The sequence below is a fragment of the Oncorhynchus kisutch genome, unplaced genomic scaffold (assembly GCF_002021735.2).
Source record: "Oncorhynchus kisutch isolate 150728-3 unplaced genomic scaffold, Okis_V2 scaffold1621, whole genome shotgun sequence".
NCBI classification, from domain to species: Eukaryota; Metazoa; Chordata; class Actinopteri; order Salmoniformes; family Salmonidae; genus Oncorhynchus; species Oncorhynchus kisutch.
Window position 1 is genome coordinate 5,988 of NW_022263566.1, and position 24,895 is coordinate 30,882.

Consider the following 24,895-nt stretch of genomic DNA (forward strand, 5'->3'; position numbering starts at 1 on the left):
AAAACGCACAGCAACTCGTAAACAAGTCTGCAAGTTGTGACCGGAAATTACGTCTGTCGTCTATCCACCGTGAAGAGCACATTCTCGAGCAATAGCACTTCAAAATACAATTGCAGAATATTACTGCCTCACAAGCCCGGGCTTTAGTGGCACTGGAATACGCGCTTGCCTCTGCACTGAAGGAGCCACCGAACGCGTCCGCGTTGCAGCTCTCACTTTCTCCCGCTACAGTATGTCCTACAATGACATATTTGGTGGGGATTGGCAGCCAACAATAGGATTGGATTGGGACTAAATGAAAGAATAAAACGATATTGAAATGAATATTATTAACAAATATTTCCCAGAAGATTTTGGGTTCAACCTAAGGCTGACTAGGACAGATCGATCAACTTGATCCGACACAGTAAGTCTACATGTCATACTTAAGTAAACCCACAAGAGAGACAATATTGCAAAGGCAGGACCATGTTCGATGGTAGGCAATCGAAAACGTTTGACGGGGAATTTTCTGTCAATATTAGCTAGTCCTACTGAGTGGGCAAGTAACCTTTCCCTTCCTAAAAATACTATTTGTGATGTCATAAAGGTCTACGTTCCATGACGTAGCATGTAGCCCTAAATTACAGTCCCTGCCTGCAATATTGTCCTCACTCTCGACCTGAACTCAAGTTGAATGTAACCAACACAGACAAGGACATGCTTTTTGAGATATAAAATAGCTTGAATGGATGAAGAAAAGGTAAGCTAAATGACTTCATACAATATTGGGGGAAAGTAAAATAGGGTAAAGCAATCTAAGCGGATATTTCTTGTAAAAAGCTATAACATATTGTAAAGCAAATGTACCATTCTTTATAAAGTCACCAGCTTAGCTCTGATATGGCTGTAGCTCTATTTATGATGTCCTCTGCACAGATCTACTCTGACATTGACATATTATTACTTATTGGAATGTCTGTCCTTCAGGTAGCACAGAGGGAGGATGGTGATCCTCAGAGGGAAGGAAAGGAAGTTGTTGAGGAAGAACCGGTGGCCACGCCCAAAGAGGAGGCCAAGAAGGGAAGGAAGGTAAGATAGCAGGAGTGACAGAGCACATAATAGGCCTACTGGGTTACACTCTGTACCTGATAGCAGCCATACCATAGATATCTATATATCTTTGATAACAACATACGTAGTAGCTGTTTTCAAAACGTGTTTTAAGAGCTGCTTTGACCTGGCCCATAGCCTATTCATAAATTGTCTCAGAGTAGGAGTGCTTATCTAGGATCAGTTTTGCATTTGAGATCATAATGAATACAATTATTTGGGCAAGGTTGAGCCCACACCTTATCTGATGTACTTTATGTATACGGGCCCTGGTGTTACATGTCTGCCATCATTTGAGATCTGGAATCTGTTCTGTTCTATCCTAGGCAAAAAGGAAGAGGAGTGGCAAGAAGTCAAGGAAGCTGGGCACTGACAACGATGCAGGTCAGAGATTTACCTCTGTAGTACTACATTGTTTCTCTATTCTGTCTGTGATGTGCAGGTTGTGCTATCCATTTTCAATGAAACTGTAGTCTACTGTAATCAGTAAGAAAGGTCACATAGATAGCTTTATTCAAATAGGCCTATTCTAAAACAATGAAATCAGAGTATTAAGAGATAAAACGTCTGATTTCTCTTTAATTTTGTTTCTACTTCCTCTACGGCAATCACATCTTTAGTCTCCAGGAATAAACACCTGGATAGAGGATCTGTAATTGAGCTCCTGGAGAAGAAAGCTGTTAAGGCTGCATTCGGCCCAGGCAACAAGGATGAGATGGAATACTCCTACCCAATCCTCATCTCATTCCTGCGCAATCTTACTGATGAGTATGTTAAAAGTGTTTCTGTAATGTTCAACATTTATGAAATATTGTGCAGTGGGAACTAAACACTAACTAAAACACTTATTTTAAATGTTCTAGGCAGTGGCAAGTGATCTACAAAGGACTAAAAAACCCTGTAAGTTTCCCTACCTGCCTTTGACCTTTGATGTGTCAATGATCTGTTAAATTCAGAGATTAGCCATCAAGTCATATTCTGTTATTCATGTTCATTTCTCTGTCAGACTTCATCAAACTTTGAATTCAGTCACAAACAAGAATAACAATGTTGATCAAATGCATTCTGTTCGATCTAGAATACTTTACATCACAGTTCCATTGAAAATACTGTTTTTGTTCTGTTTGTTCAAAACAGATGACGAAGGAACAGCTTGCCAAATTGTGCAAGACAATTGTAACCTTCATCGCACAGACCACCCTGCAGATCCTGCTGCCAGCCCTGGCCCGCGTACTTGGGGTAAAGGACTTTGCTGACGACGACACTGACTCACCCAAGAGGGGTGGTAGTGCAAGATCCTTTGCTGCCTTTGACAAGGAAAGACTGGAGCTCATCCAGGAAGTTAGATATCTGGCGAAGAAAATGTATAAGGGCGGCACAGGGGCTCAACATCTCAGGTCCCTAACACCCTCTTCTAAGAGGTATGTTCCCCTCAAGGTTTTCATGTATGGATTTCACCAAGATCATCTATCCAGTGTTAGCCAATGCAATTTACTCTATCTGATGTAGTACAAAATGTAATGTATCAGCCTTTGAGCATATTCAAATTAATGAGCATGTAAAGCGATCAAAAGGACATGTAGATATTTAGAATACTAAAATTACAACGCTTGACCGATTTGCCAAGTTAAGACAGGAATTATCATGCTTTGCTTGTTCGTTTTAAAGTTCCCAGACCTCAGTGAAAGTCCACCTGGGAATGACAGAGGACAGAATCATCAAAAGTGTCCAGGAGCAACTGTCTGATCATAATATCCTGTCCTCTTGCCCACCTGAGCTGACTGTTGGTCTTATCAAGGTGGTGGTCGAACAGCTTAACTCTGCCCTCTCTGCGACCATCAGCAGAGCCATTTCAGGGCGGTCCTCCCCTATTTCTTCTGGTACCCAGGCCGCTGAACAAATGGTCAACATGGTCCAGAAATGTTTTGATGATCACACCACCCCAGAGGACCAGAGCTCTACCTCTGTATTAGAGTCATGCATTCCACCTGCAACAGAAGAAGTGATGACTGTTATCGCAGAGATGGTGGGTGAATTGGAAAAAGAAGATCCGGAATTGGCTAAGGTTTTTCGAGAAGTGGCTGTGAAAGTTAAAATGTTGGCATCTGGCAGTGACCTTGTAGTGGAGCACCTGGATGTTGAAGACTCTCCTGTTCCAGAGGAGCTGAACATAATATGTACATCTTGCAAAGCAATGATGCAAAATCTTGGCACTCTGTTTAGTGTGAAGTTCAAGACCAAAGCCTCAAAGGCTGTGAGTGAAATTCTTGTGAGAAGGTTAATGAGCGATATCTCTGGTATGGTTCAACCTTCTCATTCGTTTAGTACCACTCCAAGCTTGATGAATGCATCTAGCCCATCTGACAGGATCCTTGATTCTGCGGCCATTGAGCTCATACAGATCAAAGTAGAATCTGAGACATCAAAAATAATTGATAACTTTGTTGAAGATGTCAAGGACATTGTGCAGTATGCTGAATTAGATCGGCCAACAAGCACCCAGAGAGATACCCAAGTGGGACACTGTACGACAAAGCGGAAACCCTTCCGTGCAGCTCGTAGACTCTGCGAGAGACTTCAGGCAAAGCTGGAGACATTGTTCCTCAGAATGGGTGGAGCTCCAGTCCAAGGGGAAGAACTTATGGAAAAAGCTGACTCCAGTGCTGTGCTTCTGGAGCATACTGACTCCAGTGATCTGCCTGTTTCAATCCTGAGCTTGCCTTCCCCATGTAGGAGTGAATCCCCTATATCAGAACGTAGTTCATCTTCTTTATCTGATGGATGTGATTCAACTGACTCTGTAGGAGAGAAAACACCAGAGCAACCTGAAACCAGTAAGAGTGAGGCAATACTGCAAGTGGTCAACTCAACAGGACTTGGTTCTCTCCGTAAATGCCAAAGTGAGAACTCTCAACCATTACTGTCTCTCTGTGATTCCAACATGGTGCCCTGCACCAAAGAGGTCTTGTCCCAGATTGTGACCATGTATAGGTCAGAGGTGGCAGATTTGGAATGCACATCATCTGTTGCAGAGGGTTCCTCTTCCAACTCCCTTGAAGTCTGTGGCTTTTTGGACAGTGTCATGTCTTATCTAGAAGACATGCCTGTGTCTGGTTCTTCATGGTTGGAAGGATTGAGAGATACTCCAGCCTCAGTCATTGAGAAACTCTCCAGTGAGGAGTTCCAGATGAACGCTACCAACGAAGTGCGAAAAATACTGATCAAATCAGTCAGTAGCTTTCCCAGCAAAGTCAGTTCCAGCCAGACAGATTCTCAGATGTTGCCAGCAAAATCAACAATTTCCTTAAGGCATACAGATATAACTGCTTTTGAAATCGTTGGATCAATTACAAATGACATGAAGAGCCTTTTCCCACCCACAGAGTCTTCTACTACTCTATGGCAGGCAGACTCTATGCTTCAACAGAGTGATGAGAAAACCTCAGAGTACACTGAGGCCACACCCAAAGGCTCACAGTCTGGTTTGGAAGTATCTGAGAAGAAGATCTGGACAACTGCAAAGACTATTTACCACAATGTGAAGACAAAGATGAGGAATTATTTTACATGGCAAAATCAAGTCAAAGCAACAACGGCTCATGCCAAAAAGACCCTCAGCCATATTCTGGTTTCAATTCAGAAAGAGCTGTCAAAATCTGACCAAACGGTGACTGCGCTTTCACAAATAGAGAATGTGGTTGGAATGATGCTGAAGGATGTTGAAAGGGTAAGCAGTGAATGTGGTGAGGAACTGATCTATCAAGCGCCACAGCGTTCTTCCTCCTCGTTGTCATCCTCATCTGCCAGATCAAAGAAGTCAGAGTGGGATTTTCACTCCCTGGCACTCCCATCTCTTCTGATTTACCAGAGTGTATTACTCAGCCCATTGTGAGATGCTCAGTCATCGACATGGGCAAATCTACTAAGCCAAAAACATTGGTGTGTGATGCCAGGGAAAGCATGTCTGCAATAGTGGATACCATCATAAAGGAGGTACATCCAGAGGAAGAAGGGGAGGTTGCATTCCACCCTGATCTAACAGCTGCAATAGCAAGACTGGAGGAGCTCATATCTCAGGGTAGGATTGGTGCTCTCTCACGTGATCTTACTCACCAAGTCAACCGCATCATTTCTGAGAGCAACTTGACCCCTCTGGTTCTGACAGTGGCGGCTGGAAAGAGTGCATCCGATACAGTCCTTACTGAGCTGAAGAGGAATGACAAGACGGTGGGGAAGCCCACAGCTTACAAGCTGGTTCAGCTTTTTGCAGAGGAGTCTGTGAAGCGCCTCTTGCTTCCTAGCCTTGTGCCCTCTACAGCTTCAATGAGTTTGGCTCAGGGAGTTAGTGTGCCGGCTAGCGTATCTGAAGATAGGATTTCATGTTCTTTTTCTACATCAGCATTTAGTGACACAGTCAGCCTGTTTACCAAAGTAATGGTAAGCCAGGTCATGGACTCTGTGGTTTCTGATGCACAAAGCAGAGGGTCATCTCCAACCGGAACTGTAACTGATATAGGCAGTCTACTGAGTGGTAAGTCCTACCCTCTGCCATCTTTCTCCGCCATCAGCATGACAACAAGTGGGACCTCCAATGCTGCACGAGGCTTTGAGGCCAACATAGATGCTGAGGAAAGGGATACCATCAGTTGTTTCGGTGTACCTCAGAGCATTGTTTGTGATCAGAATTCAACCAGCCCGGATGTTGCCTCGCTTTCAACCCCATCCACTGACAACTTAGTCGGTGATGATGACTTCACCGGCCTCATCAGCATGTTAGTGGTGAGACTTCTGTCAAAAATCCAAACCCAAACTGATCTGTACCCAACTGACGTCACACGCACGTCACAAGACCTGATTCCAAAAGTTATAGCTGCCTTCTGTGCATGGTCAGGCTGCTCTGAGACCCAAGCTTATCCCAAGAACCTGAAGAGTCACAAAGTATACAGCACCGTCTACAAACATCTGTTGAAGGAGTTTGGCTCAGAGAAAATACTCCAACTGGCCGTGTCGACTCAGGACTCCACATTCAATAGGATTCTTGTGAAGTCATTGAGCAAGGAGCTTCTCCACAGTTGTAACGAGGCATCAAGAGCAGCCTCAAGAACATCTTTCGAAGCCACCAGGCCAGAAGCTCTTCTCATGGCTGAAGATGTGAAGGCTACCAGAGGGAAGCTGTCTTTCCTACAAAGGCTTGCCAGACTGAAATTCGACTTAAAGGTACATCACACTTATTTAAGTTAACAATTGTGTCAATGTGAGTAAACAATGTTATTTAGAGAAAATGTAAAACCATCCATTAATTCCAAAACCATTTATAAATCTTGTTGTGCTGGTGTGTAAGATGTGATCGTTATTACCGTGAGATTGTTCTGCTGTGACAGTTGTTTTGACATGTTTTTGTTTTAGCCATTCATGATGGGAAACAAGAAGGATTCCAAGAAGAATTCCCGCCATTCTGAATCCAAAGACCAGACTACTGCTGAAGATATCATATGTAAGTCCATACAGCAGGACATTTACTGTTTGAGATATTGGTGTACAAAGCTGCTATTGCAAAAATATTAAACCCTATATACAGTACATTATATATTATCGATAGTAATCTCTTATGTAAAATTATTTATAGTTTCCAAATCTCAAGATTCTGGTTCTCATTTATTTGTGAAAGTAATAATGAGTTGAAACTAAGAATACAATATAACATCATTTCTAAATGAAAGTGCATGTCAACTCTCTCTCTTCTGTCGCCCAACATAGTGGCACATCCTGGACTCCCAGAGGGTCTTCCCTCCACCTCTCAACAGGAGAAGCCTCGCAAACGTCCCCTTCTAATCAGGATGTTTTCCACCATCTCCATAGGCCTATCCAAGCCATTCAAACGGTTTTCAAAGCAAGCTTAATACAACAATTTCCTTTAATACAGTAATATTTGCATTGAATTGATGGCCTTTGTCTTCTTTTGTGTTGCCCTGTTAACACATTTGATTAGAAAATACATAGTATATTTAGTTTAGTTTATTATGCAGTCATAGTCACGGTGTAGGCTAAACAAAGTAATGTTGTCCTGAATAATGTATATAACATGCACCCCCCACCCACCCACCCACACAAAGTGTGATTCATTGAACACACACACATAGTACTTCAGATATGTCCCACAACCAACATTCAACCAGATATCAATGATTCAGTGTAAAATACATGTACTGTAAAATAAACCGTATTTAATTTACAACCAATAAAATTATACATGATGCAGGACACTCAGTTATAAGGGAATTAATTGGTTTAACTTCTCAAACAGAAAGACACACTGTAACTGACAGTTAGACTTACAGGTTATGTCGTTGTCTTTTGTTTGAATTGTTTACGTATCCGCTGTGCGGGGGAAATGATAATACAATCGGAACTACGTAGCCAATACTGTTGTAACGGGGATCCTTATTGTAGCAACACACTTTTGGAGGGAAGGAAATCCTGCGCTGCGTTAGCTAAGTTTTCATGTCATCGGGTGTAGTTCATAAAGGTTGAAGAGTGTATGTTAGGATGAAGTGTGAATTCATGCCAGGAATAATAAGTGTGAAGTTTGATTTCCTCCCTTCTGTAATAAGCAGCCAATGAGGTATTTTTTCCTTTATTCATGTGTTTAATCTGAACCCGTAATAACGCCGGTTAAACTGTTATGTATGTAAGCACTTCAGAGTTATACCAAGCTAATAAGTCACTCGTAAGATAAGGTTGTAAGAGTGTGCTTAACTGTATTTTTAATTTACTTTATAATTCTCACGGAAGGTGATAATTCTGACTAAAACTACAGAATAAAGCCGCCAGTTAAAATCAAGGAACGGTTGTGCTCGTGGTTACTGAAGGGAGCTACAGTGAGAACTCAATGCTCTTCACGAGCAAGAGAGAAAGAAGAATCTCATCCAGCTGTAAAACGTCTACATGATTCCCAAATCCTGGTAGACCCAGTCATCTGCCAGATAAGAGTTTTGCACCTACCTGCAAACTAAGAAGAAAATCTCCACATAAGGAAGCATCGTGAGGCAACATAAGGTCAAGACTAACAGGAAAGTCAGACACGCAAGTACAAGTCAAGGTGTTTGGAGGTGGTCCTAGCCTTGTGAACAGCTAATAAGAGACTTTAAGATTACAATTCGTAAGGACTGGAGATAGTTGTCTATTTCATAAAGACTCTGGTATTATGCATTTGCTCTTTCTATCTTAATGTATCGCTGGTATGTGTATTACTGGAAAAATATGATTTGATACTTACTAAAAATATATATATAGTTACAAACATTAAGGGTCAGCGTACACCTATTAATTCTATTTTCACCTGTAAGTTAATAGTGTAATTGTTTGGGAAGGTGTTTGTTCAAGCCTTTGTTACAAGCATTATACATGTTTATACCACGTACTAAGGTTTAAATTACAGTGAATTGGAGTATAAATTATCTACTCACTTATCCAAACCTTACCTAGATTTGATTTGATTTGATTTAAAATGTCAGAAAGAGGTAGTTTCACTAAAGTTGATAGAGATGGGGTGGGTCAAGTTGAGCAGCAGCTGCAACACCTCGCAAACTTCAGGCCTTCATCAGAACAAACAGAGCAGCAGGAAGAGACCCAGACTGGTGTGGAGTCATGGCTGCCAGCGAATGATGATACAGAGGCTGCTAATGAGACATCACAACATGAGCCACGAAAAGGTGAGAGGGTCCGCAGGTTAACTGAAAAGGGCAGAGAACTGCGCAACGAAAGGTGGAGACAGCTCAAACATCATTTCAGGGTCAGCTATGAGAAGTGGAAGGCTCTGGTAAAGGAAGCAAAACTGTCACTGACAGCCTGTTGCTCTGAAGATCTACTAGAAGACCTCTTAAACAAGATTAGCCATACCTCTACAGAGCTAAACCTTGTCTATGTAAATGTGCGTCAAATCTACATACCCGACAACAATATACGCCGCAGAGTTGATACTTGTGAAGCAGTTACAATGTCTATTATCAAGACTGTAAGGTGTCATTTAAAAGGCAGGGAAGAAGGTCAAAGTAACCAGATAAAGCTGCACTGGAAGGACAGCAATTCCTTGTGCATGTCCGAACTCTCACATAAGTCAAGTCTCAACTATCAGCCCTCAAGTGCTTCCTCCCAGTCTCAAAGCAATTCAAAGGTCAACTCCAGATGCTCAAGCGTGTCATCTGTCAAGAGACAAGAGGCTGCGGCGGAAGTTGCTGCTAACCAAGCAGCTTTAGAAGTAATGGTTAAGCAAGAACGCCAACTAGAAGAGCTTCAGAGACTTGAAGATGAAGATAAGAAGAGGACAGCTGAGCAAGAAGCCGAGGCTGTGAAACGCAGCTTAGAAGAAGCTAGGCTGCGAGTCAAGTTAGAGGTAGAAAATGCTGCCAGACGAAGGACGCTAGAAGACAAGCATAGAGAGTTAGAGCGCCTAGAAGTGCTCAAGAAACTAAATGCTGCCAAGGCGCGGATGCAAGTGTATGAGCAAGATGAAAACTCAGAGGACGAGAAGAGAGAACTACTCTCTAACTGCAAATCTGTGAAAGAAATCGTGCACAGAAGTGGCTCATTTCACAGTCTCTCACCACAACATGTTGTGACAAACACACAACAAGAAGATGGCACCAAGACCATGTTCAGGTTACTAGCGGAATCAATCAGTGAAAGCCGCCTCCCCATACCAGAACCAGTAACATTCAATGGAGAGCCTCTCTCATACACTGACTGGAAGGTCTCTTTTCAGACTCTGATAGACAGGAAGAACATACCAGCAACTGAGAAGATATATTACTTAAGAAAATATGTCGGTGGGCCTGCCAAGAAAGCCATCGAAAGTTACTTTATGTTAGGAACAGAATCAGCCTACCATGCTGCTTGGACCATTCTTGAAGAAAGGTACGGAAACAAATTCTTCATCGCCAAGTCTTTCAGAGATAAGCTCAATGCATGGCCTACGATAGGATCCAAGGACAGTCTTGAACTTAGAGACCTTGTAGACTTTCTTCGCAGCTGTGAAGCTGCTATGTCTCAGAATAAGGGCCTGGAGGTGCTTAATGACTGTAATGAAAACCAAAAGATCCTCACTAAACTTCCAGATTGGCTAACTTCAAGATGGAATAGAAAGGTCACAGACATCTTAGAAGAAACTGAGATCTTTCCTAGCTTCAGTCAGTTTGTGAAGTTTCTCACGAGAGAAGCCAAGATTGCTTGCAATCCTGTAACATCCCTTCATGCTTTGAAACCAAGTGAAGATGGAAAACTTAAGACGCCAAGGATTCAAAGCCCCGGAGCAAGGGTATTAGCAACTAACTCTGATGAGAAAGATACTGTTACTAGTTGTGTCTTCTGTGAGAAGTCAGGTCACAGTCTCCACAAATGCTGGAAGTTCATGGATAAGCCCACCGCAGAGCGACAGAACTCTGTTCAAGAGAATAAATTGTGCTTTGGCTGTTTAAGGCCTGGGCATCGCTCGAAAGATTGTGATAACAGGAACACCTGCGACACGTGTCAGAGGAGGCATCCATCCTGCCTGCACGAAGATCGTACTGAAGAAAGGTTCAGGGATAGGAAGACAGAGCCCCCACGAGATAAGGGGACAAGAGCGTCAAGTGAGGCCATATCTAACAGAGTCGTAAGGGACATTAACAACACTCACACCTCCACAATCATTCCAGTATGGGTGTCAACCACAAGTGAGCCAGATCGTGAAGTTCTTGTGTATGCACTTCTTGACACCCAGAGCGACACCACCTTTATCCTTGAAGAGACAACAAAGGCTCTCAATACAAGGAAGGAGCCAGTCCAACTGAAACTCTCTACAATGGCTTCAAGGAATACCATTGTGCCCTGCCAGAAGCTGTCTGGTTTGCAGGTTAGAGGGTTTTACTTGGAGAAGAAAATCCCTCTGCCAACGACCTACTCGAGAGAGTTTATTCCTGCAAACAGAGATCATATTCCTACTCCAGAGACTGCAAGAGCATGGTCTCATCTTGAACACATTGCAGAGGAGATTGCTCCTCAACAGAGCTGTGATGTCGGTCTCTTAATTGGCTACAACTGCTCCCAGGCGACGCTATTGGAGTGAGTCATCGGGTTATCGTTAGACAGGTGATGCCAAGCCTTCAATCTTCTTTCAACCTCACAAATCAAGTACACTATGTTTGTAGAACACGTGTAAGAGAGGTAATCACAGCACTGGACATTATCAAGACGCTTGAATCTGACTTCAACAAGAGAGCTGCAGAAGAGGACCTCATATCTCAAGAGGATATCCGGTTCCTGACGAAAATGAAAGTGGGCATCAGACGCAAGGACAATGGACATTATGAGATGCCGCTGCCGTTTAAGGAAGAAAGACCCAACCTGCCGAACAATAAAACATGTGCAGTTCACCGTCTCAAGTGCCTGGAAAGGAGGCTAAGGAGAGACAAGCAGTACTACAAGGACTACACAGCATTCATGGAAGAGACCATAGCTTGTGGAGATGCTGAGAAGGTCTCCAAAGAGGAAGTTAACCAGCATCCAGCATGGTACATCCCGCACCATGGGGTTTATCACCCACAAAAGCCTGGGAAGATACGCGTCGTCTGCGACTGCTCAGCTAAGTTTCGAGAGACGTCCTTGAATGACCATCTCCTTACTGGTCCAGAGTTGACAAACACATTGCTGGGTGTCCTTTGTCGTTTTTGTAAGGGTCCAGTTGCAATCATGTGTGACGTAGAGCGCATGTTCCACCAGTTTCATGGGAAAGCAGAAGACCAAGATTATCTACGGTTCCTTTGGTGGGAGAACGGAGATCTAGAGTCTCAACCCTCAGTGTATCGTATGAAGGCCCACTTGTTCGGCGCAGCTTCATCTCCTGGTTGCGCCAACTATGGTCTCAAACATCTTGCTGCCGAAGGACGAGGAAGCTTCAGCGAGAAGTCTATCCAGTTCATAGAAAGGAACTTTTATGTTGATGATGGGTTGACGAGCGTATCGTCTGAAGCTGAGGCGGCCCAGCTGGTGAAAGAAGCAAGAGAGCTTTGCAGCATCGGCAAACTTCGGTTGCACAAGTTTATCTCTAACAGCAAGGAAGTTATAGCCACAGTTCCCAAGGAAGAATGTGCCGAGGGTGCCAAAGACCTGGATATGGCTCTGGGTGAACCACACATGGAGAGAGCGCTTGGTGTACTGTGGTGTGTCGCATCAGACGAGTTCCAGTTTAGAGTAGTTGTCAAGGAACGCTCACTCACAAGAAGAGGAGTGTTGTCTACTGTAGCCTCTGTATATGATCCGCTTGGGTTTGTGGCAACCTTTGTCCTGGCAGGGAAGCAGATCTTGCAGCGGATGTGTCGTGACAAAATCGACTGGGATGACCCCCTTCCAGATGACCTACATTCCCAGTGGGAATTCTGGCTCCAAGGTCTACAAAACTTGTCTGAAGTAATGATCCAACGAGGTTACTTGCCATCAAGTTTCAAGGAGGTGCAGAGTTATGAGCTCCATCACTTCTCCGACGCTAGTACCTCATGTTATGGAGAGTGCTCATACCTCAGAACAATCAACACTGACAGAAATGGAATAAAGACAGAAGAAACGCAAGGATTAATGACATTGTCATTTTGCAAGATGATACTGCACCACGCAACCAGTGGAAATTGGCAAAGGTTACAGAAGTATACCCGGGACAGGATGGTCGGGTGAGAAGATTCAAGTTACTGATCAGCGACTCAACCCTAGATGAGAGAGGTAAACGCATCACCAAACCCACCTATCTGGAGAGGCCCATCCATAAGACAGTCACCCTCCTGGAAGCCGATTAAGAAACCTGCAGACCCCTTTCACAGAAATCACCGGTGATTGGTGGGAGTGTAACTGACAGTTAGACTTACAGGTTATGTCGTTGTCTTTTGTTTGAATTGTTTACGTATCCGCTGTGTGGGGGAAATTATAATACAATCGGAACTACGTAGCTAATACTATTGTAACGGGGATCCTTATTGTAGCAACACACTTTTGGAGGGAAGGAAATCCTGTGCTGCGTTAGCTAAGTTTTCATGTCATCGGGTGTAGTTCATAAAGGTTGAAGAGTGTATGTTAGGATGAAGTGTGAATTCATGCCAGGAATAATAAGTGTGAAGTTTGATTTCCTCCCTTCTGTAATAAGCAGCCAATGAGCTTTTTTTCCTTTATTCATGTGTTTAATCTGAACCCGTAATAACGCCGGTTAAACTGTTATGTATGTCAGCACTTCAGAGTTATACCAAGCTAATAAGTCACTCGTAAGATAAGGTTGTAAGAGTGTGCTTAACTGTATTTTTCATTTACTTTATAGTTCTCACGGAAGGTGATAATTCTGACTAAAACTACAGAATAAAGCCGCCAGTTAAAATCAAGGAACGGTTGTGCTCGTGGTTACTGAAGGGAGCTACACACACATTTCCATTTTCTGTGGATCGCCTATGTTTACATTTTACTGAATGCTAGTCTGACCTTTGACCTGTAGATGGCAGTAAAGGTCTACTTTTGCTGCAGATCCACTTCTAAAGCTCAAACCTCTCTGGACAAGAAGCCGAAACATTTGTCCCTAGTGAGAGAGAGTATGTGTGTGTGTGTGGCAAAAAAAAGGGAATATTGCACTACACTTTTATGATACAGATACATTTTGCATTCGGTAGCATACCACAGCTGTACTTTTTTCAAATGCCAAATGTACATGTAGCATGCTTCTGCCTACATATGCTTTTCTGAGTGACTTGTGTTGTGAGAGAACCAGAATTCAAACATAAACTCCTGGATTACATTTTATAATATTGTTAGCTCTTTTTAGTAACATATGGTAGCATACATGTTTCACACGGTGGCAAGTCAAGCTAGTTAGTTACATGTAACAACATTACATTATATGGTCAATGTTTGTGTGTATCCTCTTAGCTTTTACCTTCGACATCAACAAGCGGCGCACGGGCTGGTCCTGCAGACTCCCACGCCCATGGCCCAGGAGAAGGCAGGGGGCCACCTGCTCACTCACGTCCCAGCCATCTCCTTTGAGACCGACTCTACTGTGGAGTGCACCTCCAAGAGGACTCCGGAAGAGAGGGACCGGGTGAAGGTTAAACTGGCCAACATGGCCTTGATGGGAAGGATCAAAAAGTCTTGGCTGTGAAATGCCCATTATGTGTGATTATCGAATTGATCATTTTCCACTTTTGAAACAACAATGGGAAAGACAGGGTTTATAGCAAAGGTTGCTCAGATTGGGCTTTTGGAAAAATTGGGAGAATGAAAGTGCACTCCTGATTCAGAGAGAAAGATCCAGCTTAATCATCCATACCATTGTTTAAATTACAATTAAAAAAACATTCAAACTGTTCCTGAGTTTCGAAAGACAGAGAAAGGAAAACATCCTTATCTTCAGGCTGTTCACACCTGTTCACACAAGTCCTACTGTCCACAATCTCAGGGTTCTTCAATACAAACACACCTGTTTCAGAAAACCTGATCACTTTCACATTCGAACAATGTTTGTAGGATACTTTTCAATAACTCAATAAATGTAAGTGTTGAAACCATACATAGCTGGTAACTTGAGCTCGACAGAGTACTTGAGCTCGGCAGAGTAGTTTTGACCTGTGTCAAGGTCAGTATTGGAATAGTGACTTGTATTTTGCATCTAGAAGTGTAAGAATTTTAGAAGAATGCTATTTCATCAGTCAAATGTTGCACTGTTTGATAAGACAGGGTAAAGAAAACCTCCATTTTAATGAGTTTAGTTGTGAGTTTGACATTTTACCACAAGAAGTCACTATAATACTATACGTTATCAAACAGGGTTGTGCTGAAAATCAAATGAACCACAGCCAAATTAATTATTTGCAACTAAGAGTAAGATTAAAAAAGACATGTATAACTTACTTTCTTGATAAAATACATTGTAAAATGTAAATATATGTGATTTCTGAGTATGTAGTGCACATATCTTTTTAAGGCCCAAAGCAGACGTTTTTATATCAATATCAAATCATTTCTGGGTAACAATTAAGTACCTTACTGTAATAGATTACGATGAAAATGGTCAAAAATGTATTTTTTGCAAAGAAAACTTTCTCAAGCAAGAATTTTGCTAGGACTGTCTGGGAGTGGTCAGTGTGGAGGGGAAATTAAAACTAGCTGTTATTGGCACTCTCTTTGTCGTTGGTCTATAAACCAATTTACACATGGTGATGTCGCCATGGAAAGCCAAAACTCTCTCCCATGCAAACCTGCTGATTAGAAGGTGCTGTATAGATGTGAGAAACTCTCTTTTCATATGGCACTTCAATATCGAAGTGAATTTTTCGTAGCAGGTTAGGAAACTGAGGTTAAGGTTAGGAAAAGGGTTAGGGTTAGTGAAAATGCTCTCCAAACCTTCTACGAACCTGCTGATTAGAAGGTGCTGTATAGATGTGAGAAACTCTCTTTTCATATGGCACTTCAATATCGAAGTGAATTTTTCGTAGCAGGTTAGGAAACTGAGGCTAAGGTTAGGAAAAGGGTTAGGGTTAGTGAAAATGCTCTCCAAACCTTCTACGAAAATGACTTTGCATTGAAGTGCTGTGAAAAGAATGTGTCCCTGCTCAGGTGTTGCATGCATCAACCAATGGTTGTGTGCCAAGTCATCCATTGTGTCATCGACTGACAGATTGCTATAACATATGATATGGTTAGCTGACACACAAAATACCTATCCAGGCAGTGTAAGATCTGGCAAGTGTCAGCAAGGCCTGGGCAGAGGAACATGCTCCGTATTTTCAACCAGAACTATCAGGAAGCAACCCCGATCACATTTTTGTAAAACACATTTACAGTGTTAGTTTCATCAGCTGTTGTACAATATGAAATACAATTATTTTGACTTCACAGGGCCTTTAAATGTAGGCAAACAAGTTTTCAGCATTCAAACTAATCTACCCAGCCAGATTCAGCACCATGGACAGTGAAGATCAGAATACCTGCGATCTGACGATTAGAACAACAGTGCTATTTTAAGTGATTTTCAAGACACCCAAAGTCAATTTAAATCCACAACAAAATCTGCAGGATAAAAAGCAATAGAATCAAACATTCAAATAAGTAAACAGGCTATATTAAAGTGCACTAAACATAGAGACAGATTAACCATGGAGAACACAAACATGATGACAGATTAACCAGGGAAGTGAATTTAACAGAGGTTAAAGCTAAAACAACAGAATCTGGGTACGTCTGTGTGAAGAGGTGTGGCTTTAGTGTGGATTTGAATAGTACACAAGTAGGCCTACGCTATTTTTGGCCTAACTTTTTTTAAGTGTTATGTTTTCCCAGATTCATAGTGTTATGCAGCTCAGGCCTATCTAGGAAGGCTGGGCATAAATTGTTTGCTCACAGCATCACATGATGACGTGGGCAACATAAACACTTAAACTCTGTGGATTAAAGTTAATAGTAATCAAAACTAATTTCACCACGAAAGGAAGTGCAATCGAAATGAATGAAGAAGACACGGTCATTCTAGTGAGTTAATAAAATGACAAGGTGTTGCCTGTCAGCGTTGTAGACTACTGCCTCACAAGCCCGGGCTTTAGTGGCACTGGCATACGCGCTTGCCTCTGTACTGAAGGAGCCACCGAACGCGTCCGCGCTGCAGCTCTCACTTTCTCCCGCTACAGTATGTCCTACAATGACATATTTGGTGGGGATTGGCAGCCAACAATAGGATTGGATTGGGACAAAATCAAAGAATAACACGATATTGAAATGAATATAATTAACAAATATTTCCCAGAAGATTTTGGGTTCAACCTAAGGCTGACTAGGACAGATCAATCAACTTGATCCGACACAGTAAGCCTACATGTCATACGTAAGTAAACCCACAAGAGAGACAATATTGCAAAGGCAGGACCATGTTCGATGGAAGGCGTAGGGGTAGGCAATCGAAAACGTTTGACGGGGAAATTTCTGTCAATATTAGCTAGTCCTACTGAGTGGGCAAGTAACCTTTCCCGCGCTCTTCCTAAAAATACTATTTGTGATGTCATAAAGGTCTAACGTTCCATGACGTAGCATGTAGCCCTAAATTACAGTCCCTGCCTGCAATATTGTCCTCACTCTCGACCTGAACTCAAGTTGAATGTAACCAACACAGACAAGGACATGCTTTTTGAGATATAAAATAGCTTGAATGGATGAAGAAAAGGTAAGCTAAATGACTTCATACAATATTGGGGGAAAGTAAAATAGGGTAAAGCAATCTAAGCGGATATTTCTTGTAAAAAGCTATAACATATTGTAAAGCAAATGTACCATTCTTTATAAAGTCACCAGCTTAGCTCTGATATGGCTGTAGCTCTATTTATGATGTCCTCTGCACAGATCTACTCTGACATTGACATATTATTACTTATTGGAATGTCTGTCCTTCAGGTAGCACAGAGGGAGGATGGTGATCCTCAGAGGGAAGGAAAGGAAGTTGTTGAGGAAGAACCGGTGGCCACGCCCAAAGAGGAGGCCAAGAAGAGAAGGAAGGTAAGATAGCAGGAGTGACAGAGCACATAATAGGCCTACTGGGTTACACTCTGTACCTGATAGCAGCCATACCATAGATATCTATATATCTTTGATAACAACATACGTAGTAGCTGTTTTCAAAACGTGTTTTAAGAGCTGCTTTGACCTGGCCCATAGCCTATTCATAAATTGTCTCAGAGTAGGAGTGCTTATCTAGGATCAGTTTTGCATTTGAGATCATAATGAATACAATTATTTGGGCAAGGTTGAGCCCACACCTTATCTGATGTACTTTATGTATACGGGCCCTGGTGTTACATGTCTGCCATCATTTGAGATCTGGAATCTGTTCTGTTCTATCCTAGGCAAAAAGGAAGAGGAGTGGCAAGAAGTCAAGGAAGCTGGGCACTGACAACGATGCAGGTCAGACATTTACCTCTGTAGTACTACATTGTTTCTCTATTCTGTCTGTGATGTGCAGGTTGTGCTATCCATGTTCAATGAAACTGTAGTCTACTGTAATCAGTAAGAAAGGTCACATAGATAGCTTTATTCAAATAGGCCTATTCTAAAACCCTAAAACAATGAAATCAGAGTATTAAGAGATAAAACGTCTGATTTCTCTTTAATTTTGTTTCTACTTCCTCTACGGCAATCACATCTTTAGTCTCCAGGAATAAACACCTGGATAGAGGATCTGTAATTGAGCTCCTGGAGAAGAAAGCTGTTAAGGCTGCATTCGGCCCAGGCAACAAGGATGAGATGGAATACTCCTACCCAATCCTCATCTCATTCCTGCGCAATCTTACTGATGAGTATGTTAAAAGTGTTTCTGTAATGTTCAACATTTATGAAATATTGTGCAGTGGGAACTAAACACTAACTAAAACACTTATTTTAAATGTTCTAGGCAGTGGCAAGTGATCTACAAAGGACTAAAAAACCCTGTAAGTTTCCCTACCTGCCTTTGACCTTTGATGTGTCAATGATCTGTTGAATTCAGAGATTAGCCATCAAGTCATATTCTGTTATTCATGTTCATTTCTCTGTCAGACTTCATCAAACTTTGAATTCAGTCACAAACAAGAATAACAATGTTGATCAAATGCATTCTGTTCTGTTCTAGAATACTTTACATCACAGTTCCATTGAAAAGACTGTTTTTGTTCTGTTTGTTCAAAACAGATGACGAAGGAACAGCTTGCCAAATTGTGCAAGACAATTGTAACCTTCATCGCACAGACCACCCTGCAGATCCTGCTGCCAGCCCTGGCCCGCGTACTTGGGGTAAAGGACTTTGCTGACGACGACACTGACTCACCCAAGAGGGGTGGTAGTGCAAGATCCTTTGCTGCCTTTGATCAGGAAAGACTGGAGCTCATCCAGGAAGTTAGATATCTGGCGAAGAAAATGTATAAGGGCGGCACAGGGGCTCAACATCTCAGGTCCCTAACACCCTCTTCTAAGAGGTATGTTCCCCTCAAGGTTTTCATGTATGGATTTCACCAAGATCATCTATCCAGTGTTAGCCAATGCAATTTACTCTATCTGATGTAGTACAAAATGTAATGTATCAGCCTTTGAGCATATTCAAATTAATGAGCATGTAAAGCGATCAAAAGGACATGTAGATATTTAGAATACTAAAATTACAACGCTTGACCGATTTGCCAAGTTAAGACAGGAATTATCATGCTTTGCTTGTTCGTTTTAAAGTTCCCAGACCTCAGTGAAAGTCCACCTGGGAATGACAGAGGACAGAATCATCAAAAGTGTCCAGGAGCAACTGTCTGATCATAATATCCTGTCCTCTTGCCCACCTGAGCTGACTGTTGGTCTTATCAAGGTGGTGGTCGAACAGCTTAACTCTGCCCTCTCTGCGACCATCAGCAGAGCCATTTCAGGGCGGTCCTCCCCTATTTCTTCTGGTACCCAGGCCGCTGAACAAATGGTCAACATGGTCCAGAAATGTTTTGATGATCACACCACCCCAGAGGACCAGAGCTCTACCTCTGTATTAGAGTCATGCATTCCACCTGCAACAGAAGAAGTGATGACTGTTATCGCAGAGATGGTGGGTGAATTGGAAAAAGAAGATCCGGAATTGGCTAAGGTTTTTCGAGAAGTGGCTGTGAAAGTTAAAATGTTGGCATCTGGCAGTGACCTTGTAGTGGAGCACCTGGATGTTGAAGACTCTCCTGTTCCAGAGGAGCTGAACATAATATGTACATCTTGCAAAGCAATGATGCAAAATCTTGGCACTCTGTTTAGTGTGAAGTTCAAGACCAAAGCCTCAAAGGCTGTGAGTGAAATTCTTGTGAGAAGGTTAATGAGCGATATCTCTGGTATGGTTCAACCTTCTCATTCGTTTAGTACCACTCCAAGCTTGATGAATGCATCTAGCCCTTCTGACAGGATCCTTGATTCTGCGGCCACTGAGCTCATACAGATCAAAGTAGAATCTGAGACATCAAAAATAATTGATAACTTTGTTGAAGATGTCAAGGACATTGTGCAGTATGCTGAATTAGATCGGCCAACAAGCACCCAGAGAGATACCCAAGTGGGACACTGTACGACAAAGCGGAAACCCTTCCGTGCAGCTCGTAGACTCTGCGAGAGACTTCAGGCAAAGCTGGAGACATTGTTCCTCAGAATGGGTGGAGCTCCAGTCCAAGGGGAAGAACTTATGGAAAAAGCTGACTCCAGTGCTGTGCTTCTGGAGCATACTGACTCCAGTGATCTGCCTGTTTCAATCCTGAGCTTGCCTTCCCCATGTAGGAGTGAATCCCCTATATCAGAACGTAGTTCATCTTCTTTATCTGATGGATGTGATTCAACTGGCTCTGTAGGAGAGAAAACACCAGAGCAACCTGAAACCAGTAAGAGTGAGGCAATACTGCAAGTGGTCAACTCAACAGGACTTGGTTCTCTCCGTAAATGCCAAAGTGAGAACTCTCAACCATTACTGTCTCTCTGTGATTCCAACATGGTGCCCTGCACCAAAGAGGTCTTGTCCCAGATTGTGACCATGTATAGGTCAGAGGTGGCAGATTTGGAATGCACATCATCTGTTGCAGAGGGTTCCTCTTCCAACTCCCTTGAAGTCTGTGGCTTTTTGGACAGTGTCATGTCTTATCTAGAAGACATGCCTGTGTCTGGTTCTTCATGGGTGGAAGGATTGAGAGATACTCCAGCCTCAGTCATTGAGAAACTCTCCAGTGAGGAGTTCCAGATGAACGCTACCAACGAAGTGCGAAAAATACTGATCAAATCAGTCAGTAGCTCTCCCAGCAAAGTCAGTTCCAGCCAGACAGATTCTCAGATGTTGCCAGCAAAATCAACAATTTCCTTAAGGCATACAGATATAACTGCTTTTGAAATCGTTGGATCAATTACAAATGACATGAAGAGCCTTTTCCCACCCACAGAGTCTTCTACTACTCTATGGCAGGCAGACTCTATGCTTCAACAGAGTGATGAGAAAACCTCAGAGTACACTGAGGCCACACCCAAAGGCTCACAGTCTGGTTTGGAAGTATCTGAGAAGAAGATCTGGACAACTGCAAAGACTATTTACCACAATGTGAAGACAAAGATGAGGAATTATTTTACATGGCAAAATCAAGTCAAAGCAACAACGGCTCAAGCCAAAAAGACCCTCAGCCATATTCTGGTTTCAATTCAGAAAGAGCTGTCAAAATCTGACCAAACGGTGACTGCGCTTTCACAAATAGAGAATGTGGTTGGAATGATGCTGAAGGATGTTGAAAGGGTAAGCAGTGAATGTGGTGAGGAACTGATCTATCAAGCGCCACAGCGTTCTTCCTCCTCGTTGTCATCCTCATCTGCCAGATCAAAGAAGTCAGAGTGGGAATTTTCACTCCCTGGCACTCCCATCTCTTCTGATTTACCAGAGTGTATTACTCAGCCCATTGTGAGATGCTCAGTCATCGACATGGGCAAATCTACTAAGCCAAAAACATTGGTGTGTGATGCCAGGGAAAGCATGTCTGCAATAGTGGATACCATCATAAAGGAGGTACATCCAGAGGAAGAAGGGGAGGTTGCATTCCACCCTGATCTAACAGCTGCAATAGCAAGACTGGAGGAGCTCATATCTCAGGGTAGGATTGGTGCTCTCTCACGTGATCTTACTCACCAAGTCAACCGCATCATTTCTGAGAGCAACTTGACCCCTCTGGTTCTGACAGTGGCGGCTGGAAAGAGTGCATCCGATACAGTCCTTACTGAGCTGAAGAGGAATGACAAGACGGTGGGGAAGCCCACAGCTTACAAGCTGGTTCAGCTTTTTGCAGAGGAGTCTGTGAAGCGCCTCTTGCTTCCTAGCCTTGTGCCCTCTACAGCTTCAATGAGTTTGGCTCAGGGAGTTAGTGTGCCGGCTAGCGTATCTGAAGATAGGATTTCATGTTCTTTTTCTACATCAGCATTTAGTGACACAGTCAGCCTGTTTACCAAAGTAATGGTAAGCCAGGTCATGGACTCTGTGGTTTCTGATGCACAAAGCAGAGGGTCATCTCCAACCGGAACTGTAACTGATATAGGCAGTCTACTGAGTGGTAAGTCCTACCCTCTGCCATCTTTCTCCGCCATCAGCATGACAACAAGTGGGACCTCCAATGCTGCACGAGGCTTTGAGGCCAACATAGATGCTGAGGAAAGGGATACCATCAGTTGTTTCGGTGTACCTCAGAGCATTGTTTGTGATCAGAATTCAACCAGCCCGGATGTTGCCTCGCTTTCAACCCCATCCACTGACAACTTAGTCGGTGATGATGACTTCACCGGCCTCATCAGCATGTTAGTGGTGAGACTTCTGTCAAAAATCCAAACCCAAACTGATCTGTACCCAACTGACGTCACACGCACGTCACAAGACCTGATTCCAAAAGTTATAGCTGCCTTCTGTGCATGGTCAGGCTGCTCTGAGACCCAAGCTTATCCCAAGAACCTGAAGAGTCACAAAGTATACAGCACCGTCTACAAACATCTGTTGAAGGAGTTTGGCTCAGAGAAAATACTCCAACTGGCCGTGTCGACTCAGGACTCCACATTCAATAGGATTCTTGTGAAGTCATTGAGCAAGGAGCTTCTCCACAGTTGTAACGAGGCATCAAGAGCAGCCTCAAGAACATCTTTCGAAGCCACCAGGCCAGAAGCTCTTCTCATGGCTGAAGATGTGAAGGCTACCAGAGGGAAGCTGTCTTTCCTACAAAGGCTTGCCAGACTGAAATTCGACTTAAAGGTACATCACACTTATTTAAGTTAACAATTGTGTCAATGTGAGTAAACAATGTTATTTAGAGAAAATGTAAAACCATCCATTAATTCCAAAACCATTTATAAATCTTGTTGTGCTGGTGTGTAAGATGTGATCGTTATTACCGTGAGATTGTTCTGCTGTGACAGTTGTTTTGACATGTTTTTGTTTTAGCCATTCATGATGGGAAACAAGAAGGATTCCAAGAAGAATTCCCGCCATTCTGAATCCAAAGACCAGACTACTGCTGAAGATATCATATGTAAGTCCATACAGCAGGACATTTACTGTTTGAGATATTGGTGTACAAAGCTGCTATTGCAAAAATATTAAACCCTATATACAGTACATTATATATTATCGATAGTAATCTCTTATGTAAAATTATTTATAGTTTCCAAATCTCAAGATTCTGGTTCTCATTTATTTGTGAAAGTAATAATGAGTTGAAACTAAGAATACAATATAACATCATTTCTAAATGAAAGTGCATGTCAACTCTCTCTCTTCTGTCGCCCAACATAGTGGCACATCCTGGACTCCCAGAGGGTCTTCCCTCCACCTCTCAACAGGAGAAGCCTCGCAAACGTCCCCTTCTAATCAGGATGTTTTCCACCATCTCCATAGGCCTATCCAAGCCATTCAAACAGTTTTCAAAGCAAGCTTAATACAACAATTTCCTTTAATACAGTAATATTTGCATTGAATTGATGGCCTTTGTCTTCTTTTGTGTTGCCCTGTTAACACATTTGATTAGAAAATACATAGTATATTTAGTTTAGTTTATTATGCAGTCATAGTCACGGTGTAGGCTAAACAAAGTAATGTTGTCCTGAATAATGTATAGAATATGCACCCCCCCCCCACCCACACACAGTGTGATTCATTGAACACACACACATAGTACTTCAGATATGTCCCACAACCAACATTCAACCAGATATCAATGATTCAGTGTAAAATACATGTACTGTAAAATAAACCGTATTTAATTTACAACCAATAAAATAATACATGATGCAGGACACTCAGTTATAAGGGAATTAATTGGTTTAACTTCTCAAACAGAAAGACACACATTTCCATTTTCTGTGGATCGCCCATGTTTACATTTTACTGAATGCTAGTCTGACCTTTGACCTGTAGATGGCAGTAAAGGTCTACTTTTGCTGCAGATCCACTTCTAAAGCTCAAACCTCTCTGGACAAGAAGCTGAAACATTTGTCCATAGTGAGAGAGAGTATGTGTGTGTGTGTGTGTGGCAAAAAAAGGGAATATTGCACTACACTTTTATGATACAGATACATTTTGCATTCGGTAGCATAGCACAGCTGTAGTTTTTTCAAATGCCAAATGTACATGTAGCATGCTTCTGCCTACATATGCTTTTCTGAGTGACTTGTGTTGTGAGAGAACCAGAATTCAAACATAAACTCCTGGATTACATTTTATAATATTGTTAGCTCTTTTTAGTAACATATGGTAGCATACATGTTTCACACGGTGGCAAGTCAAGCTAGTTAGTTACATGTAACAACATTACATTATATGGTCAATGTTTGTGTGTATCCTCTTAGCTTTTACCTTCGACATCAACAAGCCGCGCACGGGCTGGTCCTGCAGACTCCCACGCCCATGGCCCAGGAGAAGGCAGGGGGCCACCTGCTCACTCACGTCCCAGCCATCTCCTTTGAGACCGACTCTACTGTGGAGTGCACCTCCAAGAGGACTCCGGAAGAGAGGGACCGGGTGAAGGTTAAACTGGCCAACATGGCCTTGATGGGAAGGATCAAAAAGTCTTGGCTGTGAAATGCCCATTATGGTTGATTATCAAATTTATCATTTTCCACTTTTGAAACAACAATGGGAAAGACAGGGTTTATAGCAAAGGTTGCTCAGATTGGGCTTTTGGAAAAATTGAGAGAATGAAAGTGCACTCCTGATTCAGAGAGAAAGATCCAGCTTAATCATCCATACCATTGTTTAAATTACAAT

At 42.5% G+C, this 24,895-nt stretch overlaps 2 protein-coding genes and 1 long non-coding RNA gene across 4 annotated transcripts; 2 read left to right on the forward strand and 1 right to left on the reverse strand.

The window, feature by feature from the left end:
• Positions 1-459: 459 nt before the first annotated feature.
• Positions 460-2,624, forward strand: LOC116366970 (uncharacterized). Its single transcript, XM_031818788.1, has 5 exons — positions 460-1,071; positions 1,419-1,476; positions 1,713-1,860; positions 1,956-1,992; positions 2,230-2,624. The coding sequence occupies exons 1-5, from the start codon at positions 883-885 to the stop codon at positions 2,599-2,601; spliced, it is 804 nt and encodes a 267-aa protein (XP_031674648.1). The 5' UTR covers positions 460-882; the 3' UTR covers positions 2,602-2,624.
• Positions 2,625-6,728: 4,104 nt separating this feature from the next.
• Positions 6,729-7,493, reverse strand: LOC116366971 (uncharacterized). The gene is made up of 2 exons (XR_004208330.1): positions 7,429-7,493; positions 6,729-7,061 (listed from the first exon to the last, which is right to left on the reverse strand). It is a non-coding gene; the product is annotated as an uncharacterized LOC116366971 (long non-coding RNA).
• An 8,500-nt stretch (positions 7,494-15,993) lies between these two features.
• Positions 15,994-24,895, forward strand: LOC116366968 (uncharacterized). Of its 2 annotated transcripts, XM_031818783.1 has the most exons (8): positions 17,419-17,637; positions 17,985-18,042; positions 18,287-18,434; positions 18,530-18,566; positions 18,805-19,088; positions 19,336-22,885; positions 23,075-23,162; positions 23,426-24,895. In XM_031818783.1, the coding sequence occupies exons 1-8, from the start codon at positions 17,449-17,451 to the stop codon at positions 23,566-23,568; spliced, it is 4,497 nt and encodes a 1,498-aa protein (XP_031674643.1). In that variant the 5' UTR covers positions 17,419-17,448; the 3' UTR covers positions 23,569-24,895. The 2 variants fall into 2 exon arrangements, with proteins under 2 accessions (XP_031674644.1, XP_031674643.1); XM_031818784.1 differs by lacking the exons at positions 19,336-22,885; positions 23,426-24,895 and having other exon boundaries at positions 15,994-17,637.